Source organism: Pseudophryne corroboree, chromosome 5 (genome assembly GCF_028390025.1).
Source record: "Pseudophryne corroboree isolate aPseCor3 chromosome 5, aPseCor3.hap2, whole genome shotgun sequence".
NCBI lineage: Eukaryota > Metazoa > Chordata > Amphibia > Anura > Myobatrachidae > Pseudophryne > Pseudophryne corroboree.
The window spans coordinates 379449645-379463067 of NC_086448.1; the positions used below are offsets into that span (position 1 = coordinate 379449645).

The 13423-nt window shown below is 45.4% G+C and overlaps 1 protein-coding gene across 3 annotated transcripts in view; it reads left to right on the forward strand.

Annotated features, from left to right (window-relative positions):
- TNS3 (tensin 3) overlaps positions 1 to 13423 on the forward strand; it is a 1058399-nt gene that overhangs the window by 992509 nt on the left and 52467 nt on the right. For all 3 annotated transcript variants that reach the window (XM_063922694.1, XM_063922695.1, XM_063922696.1), the window contains one exon: positions 11294 to 11425. In XM_063922694.1, coding sequence (XP_063778764.1) covers positions 11294 to 11425 — 132 coding nt within the window. The remainder of the gene's footprint in view (positions 1 to 11293; positions 11426 to 13423) is intronic.

Consider the following 13423-nt stretch of genomic DNA (forward strand, 5'->3'; position numbering starts at 1 on the left):
TGGCCAGATATACAAATTTTTCATGTATGACAGAGGCATTGACCAGAGCAATCCAAGATTGTGGTGTTGGGGCTTCATTAGCCATCCACAATCTGGCTACGCATACCTTGGCCAAAGCACAGAGGTTGACAACATAGCGTCGACTGGGCGGATCTAGAACTTCCTCATCTATCGTTGCTAATATACAAGATATAAGTGTAAGTACGGTAGAGGGGATACCCGTATCAACTATAGCATGTATGACCTCTTCCCAAAAAATCGACACCAAGGGACAGAGCCATATCATATGCCAAAAGTCTGCTCCCAGACTGCCACATTTGGGACATTTTGAGCTGTGGGATCCCCCTATATGTGACAGTCTCAGAGGGGACATATATACCCTGTGTAACACGTACAACTGAATCTGTTGATATCGGACAGATGATGTTGAAAGCCGGCACGATCCCATAGCACCCTCCCATATATCATCCGACACTGGACCTAGATCAGACTCCCACTTGGTCTTGAGGGAGCTAAGGGGGTCTATATGATGCATTTGAAGTAGACGGCCGTATATTTCGGAGACTAAATGACCGGATCCCAACGTCTGCAGCAGCAGTTTAACCGGGGAATCAGTAAGCGCCGGCGGGCCATCGGGGAATTGGGCGGACATAGCATGCCGCAATTGGAGGAAGCAAAAAAAATACGCAGAGGGGACGTTAAATTCCTGTTGAATCTGCTGGAAGGATCTAAAAAGCCCATCAGTGTATAAGTGTCCCAGTGAAATTACTCCCCATGGTTCCCACACCTCCCTGACTTGAAGCTGACACAACTCCGGCAATCCATATTTATTGTCCAGTGGAGTGTCGGGATCAATGCCCTGTCCTTGCAATATCCGGTTTGCCAGCCTCCAAACTGTAATATATTGTTTTATGAGTGGTAGTGTCGACATTTTGACGCTTCCACAGAGAAGCAGTCTCAATGGGGAACCACCTGGGTACTCCTGCATTACCAACTGCGAGTGCAGACTCGAAATGTCAGACTCATTAACCCATTCCCATAGATGTGCTAATTGTGCTGCAAAGTAATAAAAACGAAAGTTGGGAAGAGCCAGCCCCCCTGAGGTTTTGGGCCTGGTCAGAGTATTAAGTGCCAACCGTGCCCGTTTACTAGCCCAGACCAAGGAGGACAGCAACCCATCTATCTGTTTGAAAGTTTTCTGGGGGATGTATACTGGGGATTGTTGTAGAATATACAGGAGTTTGGGTTGAAAAACCATTTTCACCATATTAACCCTCCCTGTAACTGTCAGAGGCAGTTTCCCCCAGACCTTCACTTTATTGCGAAGATAAGATATTTGTGGTATAATATTAAGGGAAGTAAATTTATGAGGGTCGTTAGATACCCAAATGCCCAGATATTTAAAGGAATTCACCCATCTTAGTGGGAGATCAACCAATGGGGAGGCGGGGACCTCGCCCTGGAGTGGGATAATGAAGGATTTCTCCCAGTTGATCAGGAGCCCGGAGTAGCATCCGAATTGATTAATAACATCTAAAATCCTAGGCATAGACTCAGCATAGCGATCCACAAATAGCAGGATGTCATCGGCATATAGAGCTATTTTCTCCTCCCTGGTGCCCACAGTATATCCAAAAATCTCAGGGTTCGCTCGCAGAAGACATGCAAGGGGTTCAATGGCCATAGCAAACAGGGTAGGGGACAATGGGCATCCCTGACGAGTACCTCTAGACAATGGAAAGGAGTGTGATACAAAACCGTTCACTGCCACCCTAGCCAGGGGAGAGGAATACATCAATCTGATGAATTTGATAAAGCTAGGGCCTATACCAAACTTGTGCATGACCCTCCACAAATACTCCCATTCCACGGAGTCAAAGGCCTTAGCGGCGTCCAATGATACTACTATGGATGAGTAGTGTTCACTCTAGGAATTTTTTAGGGCAGGGTGCTGATCACGGGGAGGGCACATTTTTCATTCGGGAGCATTTTTCATTCGGGAGGGCACATTTTTCATTCGGGAGGGCACGATTATGTCCATACTGTAATGCTTAGTCTAAGCATATATAACTATAAGTTATAGTTCGCGTGGATAGTTAATCTTGAAAAATGTGAAAAAAATAAAAAATGTGAAAAGCACAGGAAGAATATACAAACTCCACACAATAGGACCAATAGTCCAACAGAGTGCAGTGGGTCATGCAATGGTAGCTTTTTCAAATATATATTTATTCTATTTTGAGCCCTAAATCTCTTCAACATACAACTTGAACTTATAAAATATAAAAACCACTTGTGACAGTCTACTCACACCTTAAATGTGGCTGCACAGATTTGTTATATAAAAAGCAAGGTATTTCAGCTATATAAGAAGACTATATATATATATATATATATATATATATATATATATATAATGTATTCTTATTTGCATATTATGTACCCCCCTCACACCCCGGTCTGTATGTACCCTTCCCTCACACCCCGTTCTGTATGTACCCTCCCCTCACACCCCGGTCTGTATGTACCCTTCCCTCACACCCCGGTCTGTATGTAACCCCCCCCCCCCCCCCTCACACAAGGTCGACTATGTATCCCCCAAAGACCAGGGTCTGGGGGATACATAGACCTTGTGTGAGGGGGGGGGGGGGGTTACATACAGACCGGGGTGTGAGGGAAGGGTACATGCAGACCGGGGTGTGAGGGGAGGATACATACAGACCGGGGTGTGAGGGAAGGGTACATACAGACCAGGGTGTGAGGGAACACTGCATGTGCGTGGCGGGGTCTCCCCTGGGACTGAGACATCCTCCGAGCAGACGGACGGCCATACACCCCCTGTCTCATTGGCGCGTGTTACTGGGAAGCCATGTCTTGGGGTGTCACAGCAATTTCCTCTGGCTGCATACGCTCAGTAAGATCTGGCCTTGCTTGGTCAGGGGATCTGGTGGAAGGCAGGTTGCTATTGATAAGTGATCACACGCCATAGAGCTGTAGCCCAGCATGTATGTGATCTCTTATGTAATGGGGTCTCTGTCTCCTGTAACAGGAGTCTGCTGCTGTGTATTTGCATTACAAGCGAGTCTGAGCCACACAGAAAGCCTCGCTATGAGCCCTGAGCCGTTCATCCCCCACCGTACAGCAGAACAATGGGAAGGACCCCCAGTGATCGGCGTGAGAATGGGAGGAGCTGCTGGTCCTGTCCCAGGCCTGCCTGGGATGTAAGGTCTCCCACCTGCTATTACTGTGCTTCAGGCACGGGAGAAATCCGGCAGCTAGAATCCTGATTACTGAGACGTGAGCGCATGGCGTCCCCCCCATTGCTTTATGGAACGCTGGGAGAACCTGGCGTGGGGGGTGTTTACACTGAGTGACCTAATGCCAGGAATATTTCTCTAATAGGGCGGCAGCTCTCTGCTTCCTTACTGCTAATTGTCATCTGTGTATTCTCATTGGAGGGAGGGGGGGGGGGGGGTTCTAGCATGTACACTACTGTCGTACTGAGTACTTACATCACAGAGGGGGAGCGCTGATCACCCAGCCCCACTTGCGGAGCGGTATTAAAGATGGCGGCCGGGTGATCCTCCCTGGCGTCTCCTTTTAAACATTCATCCACACAGGTGGGCTGGGTTTGCCTCGGCGGGAGAGGCAAACCCAGCCCTCCTGTCTCACCAGACCCTGAGCAGACCTATAGAGGACGCTGACAGCTAATGACAGGGCGGGACAAGGCGGACGGGGAGGGGCGGGCCGCGGAGGTCTCCGTCTCGACACATGCACGGAGACAGTGATAATAAAAATGCAGTGCAGTGTGCTTAGTGTGTTTGGCGGCGTGGCGGGGTCCAGCGGGCAGCAAAGTGCGGGGCGGGAGGGCGCAAACAAACGGGCAGGGCGGGATTCAGGGGTCTAAAAAAGGGGCAGGGCGCAGCGCCCTGTGAAAGACACCTAGAGTGAACACTAGGATGAGGGAGCCTCACGGGAGACCTGGAGATGGGTAAATAATCGTCTAAGGTTAATGGAAGTTGATTTATTGGGCATAAACCCTGTCTGATCTGGGTGTATGAGCTGCGTAATAACCTGATTTAATCTACATGCCAGGACTTTGGCCAGAATTTTAATGTCGGCCGGCAGAAGGGAGATAGGTCTATAAGAATCAACCTTCCTATGGTCCTTATCGGGCTTCGGAAGGACAACAATCAACGCCTCTGCCATAGATAATGGGAGGGATTCCTGTGTGAATATCTGATTGTATAACTCAAGTAGTTGGGGGACAAAAAAATCTAAATGTCGTTTATATAGCTCAGACGGTATACCGTCTAGCCCCGAAGCCTTCCCATTGGGAGCAGCATTGATCGCAGCCACAATCTCCTCTGGCGAGATAGGTGCCTCGAGGAAGTCATGCGCCTCACAGGTCAGCAAGGGGAGCTGTATAGTCTGTAGATATTCGTCTAATTGCATCGGGGTACATTCTAGTTTAGAACTGTATAATCGCCTATAATACGACACGAATTCCGACGCAATCTGTGGGGTCTGCGATAGAGTGGTACCGTCTGAGGCCTCAATTTCAACCACAGTATTAGAGGAACTCTCACCCCGTGCCAGGGAGGCTAGATATGATCCCGGCCTATCCCCGGAGGCGTAAAAGGCGTGAGAGGAGAAGAGGAGTCTATGCTGAGTCTTTTCCATTAGATATTCCCTCCACTCCCCCTGAGCTGACAACCATGCAGATTTGGAACTATCTAAACAATCCTGCAAATATTGTGCTTCTGCAGCAACACTTAGGGTCTCCAGTTCGGACTCCCGGTGCCTGAAAAAGTTTTTTAAATTAGCCACTCGTTTAATTAGGGTTCCCCGCAAAAAGGCCTTAAACGCATCCCATAAGTTAGAGATAGGCTGCCCAGCCTTGTTTATCTCGAAAAATTCCCGCCACGCAGCCACCAAATCGGAGCCATCGCCCATATGTACTAGCCAGAATGGGTTAAACTTCCACACTGCCTGGCCTCTAGAGCAATTAAAATCCAGGATCAGTGTTAAAGGGGAGTGATCTGATATACCCCTAGTCTCATATTTGCAATCCCGAACCCTAGGAGTCAGATCTCTCGAAAGAAGAGCCAGGTCAATCCTAGAGAACGAGGAGTGGGAATGTGAGAAACATGAATATTGTTTAACAGATGGATGTCTCATTCTCCAGGGATCAACCAGGCCCAGTCCCGACACAACATCAGCAAAATCATTTCTATCAGAATGTGGACCAGAGGGATTAGTAGAGAATCTATCCATCGCTTTACCTAATACGTTGTTGAAATCCCCCATACACACCGCAGGTATTCCCGGTGACAGTGCCATAAACCCTGCAACTTTTTTCAAGACATCGGAGGAGTACGGGGGAGGCACATACACGGACAGTAAAAGCAAAGGGGTACAGTGGATCTTACACTTTAAAAACACATATCTCCCCCATGGGTCCGTTTGTACTGATTCCACCACAAAGGGAACAGACTTCTTTACAAGGATAGAGACTCCCCGAGATGCAGAGGTGTTTGTAGAATGGAATGCCCACCCCACCCAAGGCCTTTTAATGGCTAGGGTCTTGCTCCCCACCAGGTGGGTCTCCATAAGACATATCACATCAGCGGCATACTGCTTAATTTGTCTAAGCACCAGAGATCGTTTAATCTTGTCATTGAGTCCCCGCACATTCCATGACAACATCCTAATTCCAACCATGAGGGGTCGCTGCGGTAATCATAGGGGCTACAGCCCACAGCCAGCCAGATCCACTCCCACTGCATATAAGTACAAGGCACCACCGCTCAATGAATAGATTCGTAAGCCATACATACTCAAATTCCAAACATCCATATAAAAAGCAACCGTAACTTTTAACTTCCCCCCTCCCCCCACCCTGTACACTACTCCCAACCTGCAGCATACCTGGATCCCTTAACCTAACACCGGCTCGAGCCCAGAGCACACAACTAGTTATACTCTGGGTGGAGCCAAGAGTATAATGGCCCTAAGAAAAAGAGAACAAAACACAAACAAAACAGAACTTCCCCAGCCATTAATCTAAATCACCCTTATAAGATAGAAAAAGGGGGCGAAACACACAAAGTCTCCCCCTGGGACTTAATAGCAAAATACAATCGGATATATTCGGACCACAAATATATCCCTCCTCTCCCCCAGCCCCCCCTCCCCCGCATCACAGCAACATACATATAATAATTGGTCAATATGAGGAGAGTACCAAAACAGAAAATCAGGTGAATAATTATCCCCCCCATCACCCTCACATCCTCAGGGAGCAGCATTTAGATACTTAAACATTTTCCACATCCCGCATCCCCCCAGTAGATATGCAGATAATCTTATCCTGTACAGAAAGTCTCTTGCAACTAGAGTCACAGGAATTAATCACGAATCAGCAAGAGCCCGTCTCGCCGGGAAGCGTCTATCCAGCCATACCATCGCCTCCCGAGGGGCCGCAAAAAATTTGGTTTCACCATCAGCTACCACTCGTAATCGTGATGGAAAGAGCATGGCGTATGGCAGATCAAGTTCCCGGAGTCTCCTCTTAACAGGCAGAAATTGAGCTCTATCTTTCTGCACCTCCATCGCGAAGTCTGGGAAGACCGATATTGGCGACCCGTTCCATGTTAGGGGGCCTTTCGTGCGAGCAAGTTTCAGAACAGTGTCCCGGTCGCGGAAGTGGAGGAACTTGGCGATGAAGGTACGAGGCGGAGCCCCCGGAGGCAAAGGGCGCATCGGAACTCTATGAGCTCGTTCTATGGTAAAATGAGGTGAGAATGCATCGGATCCAAATGCCTTCCGAAGCCATGTTTCTAGAAATTCCTCAGGAGATGAGCCTTCCTCCTTCTCGGGCAAACCGATGAAACGGACATTATTGCGACGTAAGCGTCCCTCCATATCCGTTAGTTTTTTGCGCACATCAGTCATCTGAGATTCCAGAATATCAGTTCGCCGTCCCAGCGGGGTGACAGTATCCTCGACATTGGAGATACGGGTTTCGGCCTCACCCACCCTCTCTCTCACCCTTTGTAGGTCTTGATGGATAATGGAGAGGTCGGACTGCACCTGTCCAATTTTATCAGCCAGGCGGGCCTCACTAGCTGTCACGGCATCCAACACTCTTTGTAACGCAGCATCGGGCGGTTCTGATGAGGTATAGCTGTGTGCAGGAGAGGGGGGCGAAGACTCAGCTTGTGTAGTTTCCCTTCTCTGTTGTTGGGGACCGGGATTGCGAACAAACTTCTCCATTGTGCCCGCCGCCGCGTTTTGTTGGCGGCCTTTCACCATTTTGGATAACACAATGCCGCCGTACCCGAACGGATATATATCAAAGCAATGCAGGCAAAACAGGTATTGGCGCGCTGTGAGAGGGCCAAGAGGTGCGGGACAAATATATATATATATAGAAGGATCAGTGGTCTTGGCAGTGTTGCTGGGCTCTCAGTATTAGCCTCCAGACTTCAGTCAGATTCAGCAGCTCAGACAGCATGTGAGAGACACTTCCAGCAGGAGAGGTGTGGTCAGGAGCAGAACCGAGCACTCTGCCAACCACAAGATGGCGCCCGGAAAATCCCTCAAACAGTGCAGCCGGTGTTATAGCCCTCAGGGGGGCAGGGCTCGTCCACCATATAGCGGGGGTGCTCTCCGGCCGGTGCACAGGCCGTTCCAGTCTCAAACTTTAGCCCAGGGCTATCGGGCGGGCGGCGGAGCTCCGTGCACACGGCCCGCAAACCGCAAGATGGCGCCCGGCGGCTCCCTGCAGTCAGCTCAGCCGCGGCAAGTGTCCTGGCCGTCCGGCGGGTAAGAGGAGCGGAGTGGCGAGGTATTCGAGCGGCGGGGCCCCCGTGCTACACTCCCGCCGGCCTTAAGGCATGTTGGGTAAGCCGGGTAGGAGAGGAGTGGTACAGCTCCCGGGCAGCGCTATCCAAGATGGCGCCGGTCTCATGTAAGTCGGGTCCAACACGCTCCTATAAACGGTCCCAGCAAGAATACAGGGCACAAAATCCCGGTGAAACGTAGCCCAGATTGGACAGCAGGTATTTAGAAAACCGTCCAGGGCCACTCAGGTAATCACACAGGGGTAGCAGGATATAGTCAGGATGTTGTTGGCTGGGGAGCTAGGAGAACACGTCCTACTCCATATCCAGTCAGGCCACGCCCCCCCCAGAAAGTGTATTTTGCACTTCTAAACAGGCCTTAACTCTATGTGAGGATGTAAGAGATTGTACTATATGCACTCAGGCTTTTGAAAGTTCTGTTTCCATGCACCACTGAATGAATTGGCTGTTGACATGAACAGAAAAAAATACAGCTCATGACTGGTGTGACAGTTCTTGTTGACCCCCAGTGGGGTGTCTTTTCTCAAGACACTTGCATGCTTTACTCTTACAAACTCTGTTTAGGCACAAGGTTTAAACTTCAGTGGGTAGTGGTCTTACAGTAAGTACATTAATAACCATTGTTTCTAATCATTTTGTTTTTCAAGTTGCTATTTGGGAAATATGTAGAATATGTCTAACTACTGAGTGATGTTGTGCTTGTTCTGTACAGTTTGACAAGCAAATAAATGTAGGAAAATTACAATTTAATCTCTTACACACTTGTCTATACTGGCACAGCATTTTTGAAGATCATACCATTCTTCATTCAGTGGGTTTGTTTGTAGACACTAAAGCGTGCTTGCACATGTTACGTTACGTACTCTGAATATTTGTGCCAGTAACAAGGAGAGGATGGTTTGTTTGTTTTTTTGTACCTAACAGCACTGATTTATTGCAAGGAAAAAAAAACACGTTTAGAATTTCTAACAAGGAACTTCGTTCCTGAAAAATACTTTCTTAAAGTAACGTTGTTGCTGCCTAACTACCAGTTTTAGTGTAGTGTTCAATCTTGTAATTATCTACCCAAATCTACACTACACTATCAGCAGCATCAATCAATAGCAGCAAGAATGTGTCTAAAATTTACTTTTTTCTGTCTCCAAAGACAGTTTTATCTCTTGCTGCTCAACATCACCACTGTGCAGATCCCCATATCATTCCAAATCCAATTCAAACAATGCAGTCTCACCTACAAAGCCGTCCGCTTACACCACCTTTTCGTACATCTCAAATTTCCTCTTCAGATTGTCTTCCTCATACACTCTTATATGTACAACTCATCTGTGTCTCGCCTTATCTCTCATAACATCCTTTCACTTCAACTTATGTATTCTACTATGCCACTACTCACTTATGTATTCTACTATGCCACTACTCACTTGTGTATTCTACTATGCCACTACTCACTTGTGTATTCTACTATGCCAATACTCACTTATGTATTCTACTATGCCAATACTCACTTATGTATTCTACTATGCCAATACTCACTTATGTATTCTACTATGCAAATACTCACTTATGTATTCTACTATGCCACTACTCACTTATGTATTCTACTGTGCCAATACTCACTTATGTATTCTACTATGCCAATACTCACTTATGTATTCTACTATGCAAATACTCACTTATGTATTCTACTATGCCACTACTCACTTATGTATTCTACTGTGCCAATACTCACTTATGTATTCTACTATGCCAATACTCACTTATGTATTCTACTATGCCACTACTCACTTATGTATTCTACTATGCCACTACTCACTTATGTATTCTACTATGCCACTACTCACTTATATATTCTACTATGCCAATACTCACTTATGTATTCTACTATGCCACTACTCACTTATGTATTCTACTGTGCCAATACTCACTTATGTATTCTACTGTGCCACTACTCACTTATGTATTCTACTATGCCACTACTCACTTATGTATTCTACTATGCCAATACTCACTTATGTATTCTACTATGCCACTACTCACTTATGTATTCTACTATGCCAATACTCACTTATGTATTCTACTATGCCACTACTCACTTATGTATTCTACTATGCCAATACTCACTTATGTATTCTACTATGCCACTACTCACTTATGTATTCTACTGTGCCAATACTCACTTATGTATTCTACTATGCCAATACTCACTTATGTATTCTACTATGCCACTACTCACTTATGTATTCTACTATGCCACTACTCACTTATGTATTCTACTATGCCACTACTCACTTATGTATTCTACTATGCCACTACTCACTTATGTATTCTACTATGCCACTACTCACTTATGTATTCTACTATGCCAATACTCACTTATGTATTCTACTATGCCAATACTCACTTATGTATTCTACTATGCCACTACTCACTTATGTATTCTACTATGCCAATACTCACTTATGTATTCTACTATGCCAATACTTACTTATGTATTCTACTATGCCACTACTCACTTATGTATTCTACTATGCCAATACTCACTTATGTATTCTACTATGCCAATACTCACTTATGTATTCTACTATGCCACTACTCACTTATGTATTCTACTATGCCACTACTCACTTATGTATTCTACTATGCCACTACTCACTTGTGTATTCTACTATGCCACTACTCACTTGTGTATTCTACTATGCCACTACTCACTTATGTATTCTACTATGCCACTACCCACTTATGTATTCTACTATGCCACTACTCACTTATGTATTCTACTATGCCACTACTCACTTATGTATTCTACTATGCCACTACTCACTTATGGAGTGCCGACTGTGCCCAAACAGACTTCTCCCCAACCCTTTAAATCTTCAAATACTCTATAAAAACCCACCTTTAAGAGTCTGCTCTACCTGTATAAAATAGTCAAACCACTAGTCCCTTAAAAATGCCCTAATCTGTGGCATGAGACACGCTTGTTTTGTCTCAGTTGTCCCATTGTACTCCCTACTTTTTTATTTATTTTCTGTAGCATGTGTGTCTTTTTCACCACTGTCTGCCACTGTGGTCATTTTACAAACAACAACAAAAATTATAATTATTTTTTTACTGGAAAACTTTTGTGATGCAAATCCATAGTAATATAACTTTCACTGTAATGTTTTAATTCACAACTGACTCACTTTTGTGTATTTTATGTAATACAGTAGATACCTAGAATTGTATGTTGTATTTATGTGTATAACAGCAATACCCTCAACAATTTGTAAATAAAATGATTCAATGTACAGTGCATTATTATAAGGCTACAGTATGTGCTTTGTATTCCGTGAGTTAGTAATAATATTGTATTGACCTAAAGTAAGTTTTCTGTTTGCATTTGTCATTATTTACATTTGAGTTGTGTCCCTATTTTAATACAGCTATTGCAGTTCTTAAGGACAAAGAACCCGGTTCCTTTATTGTCAGGGATAGCCATTCCTTCAGAGGAGCCTATGGGTTAGCTATGAAGGTTGCTACACCACCTCCATCTGTGGTACAGCTAAACAAAAAAGGTATGAGACTGGTTTGTGAATACTGCAAGTGTCTCTCTAGGTGGTAGTTTGTGTAGAAAATCGTATATTAGACATTTTATATGTATTTCTATTACCATTTACTTATATAGCTCCAGTAAATTCGGTTTACAATTGGGAACAAAACAGTAATAAAACAGGACTGGGTAATAACACAAACAAATAGATAAGGGGACCCTGCTTACAAGTTTACATTCTATAGAATATGAAAAATATTCCCCCAGCACACTGCAAAGGAATTAGTTGAATACTACATATATTTGCAACTATATGCAAACTGAGATCTCTGGATTTCTATTATCATGTAGTATTCAAATCTCATTGCTAATCCTTTGTGTGCTGGGGGAATAGTTTTCTTTTTTTTCCTGTCTAGGCTATCCCCTTCCTTTCCTGCACCTGTGAAGGACCATTAAATGATTGAGCAACCACCAATTTATATTGCTAACTACTGGTTTGGCAGCATAGAAGCTGCTACAAAGCCTGGCAACTAGAGGGGGGCATCCAGCCAATTCATCTGCCATGTCCTGTTTAACTGCCTCCAGTGCTGCTTTGCAGGGTCATATTAAGAGAAGAGGGAGCTTGTGTGCAGTTTGTCAGGGCCCCCTCTCTACAGCACAGTGACTTTGGGCACTAGGAAACCCTAGCACTGTCCCAGAGTCTGCTGTGCATGCGTAAAACACAATGATATATTCTTGGTGATTTGTGCAGATATGCAGCTGCCGGCGGGAGACCCCAGAGAGTTAAGTCTTGAAAGAGTTTAATGCAGGGTGTGCAGTATGGGCCACCCAGGACCCAGAGGCCTGTGTTCACCACACACACTGCATTATAGATGCGCCACTGCTGCTGTGAGTCATCTCAGTAATTTCTGAGTGCTACAGCAGCAGGAAGCATAATGATCTCCGTGTCGTGTCACCACAGAAACTGCAAGAGATTTGAAGCCAGATTTGTAGAGCTGGTCCATGTGGAAGTGGTGTTTTTCTCATTAGGAATGCAAATCGGTGCTTAGAGGAGGCAGATGGTCAAGAGGCAAGAGATTGATAGTGGATATAATCATATGTAAACTTCCATAATAATTGCGGGGTCCCCGTAAAGATCAGAATGATACTCATGCAAAAGTTTGCTAAAATCATAATGGATATTATCTTTGCCTGACAGCAGTGCTGTAACTAGACATTTTAGCGCTGTGTGCAAGAAACAGCATCGGCGCCCCCCCCCCCGCCATGTTTTGAAATTCATTTTACCTCTCCCCCGCCCCATCAATCACACGCTGCTAGTTACGGGCATCAAAAAATAGGGGTGTGGCTTCATGGAGCATGCATTAGTCACATAACTCCCCATGGTAGTGCCCGTTACTCACACTACGCCGCACAGTATCGTCTGTTACTCTCATCACTCTGCACGGTAGCGCCCATGTCAAATTACACGGTAGCGTCCATTATTCACGTTACGCAGAGTGGTGGCATCCATTAGTCGCAATACACAGTGCGATAGCTTCGGTCAATCACATTACTCAGCGCTGTAACGTCTGTCAGTACATTACACAGCACGGTAGCGTCCGTCGTCCACATTACACAGCACGGTAGCGTCCATCGTCCACATTACACAGCACAGTAGCGTCCATCGGCCACATTACACAGCACAGTAGCGTCCATCGGCCACATTACACAGCACGGTAGCGTCCGTCGGCCACATTACACAGCACGGTAGCGTCCATCGTCTACATTACACAGCACAGTAGCGTCCATCGGCCACATTACACAGCATGGTAGCGTCCGTCGGCCACATTACACAGCATGGCAGCATCCGAGTCACAGACAGTAGTACTCTATATATATATATATATATATATATATATATATATATATATAGATCTATCTATATATATAGATCTATCTATCTATATATATATATATAGATCTATCTACATATATATATATATATATAGATCTATCAATATATATATAGATCTATAGATCTATC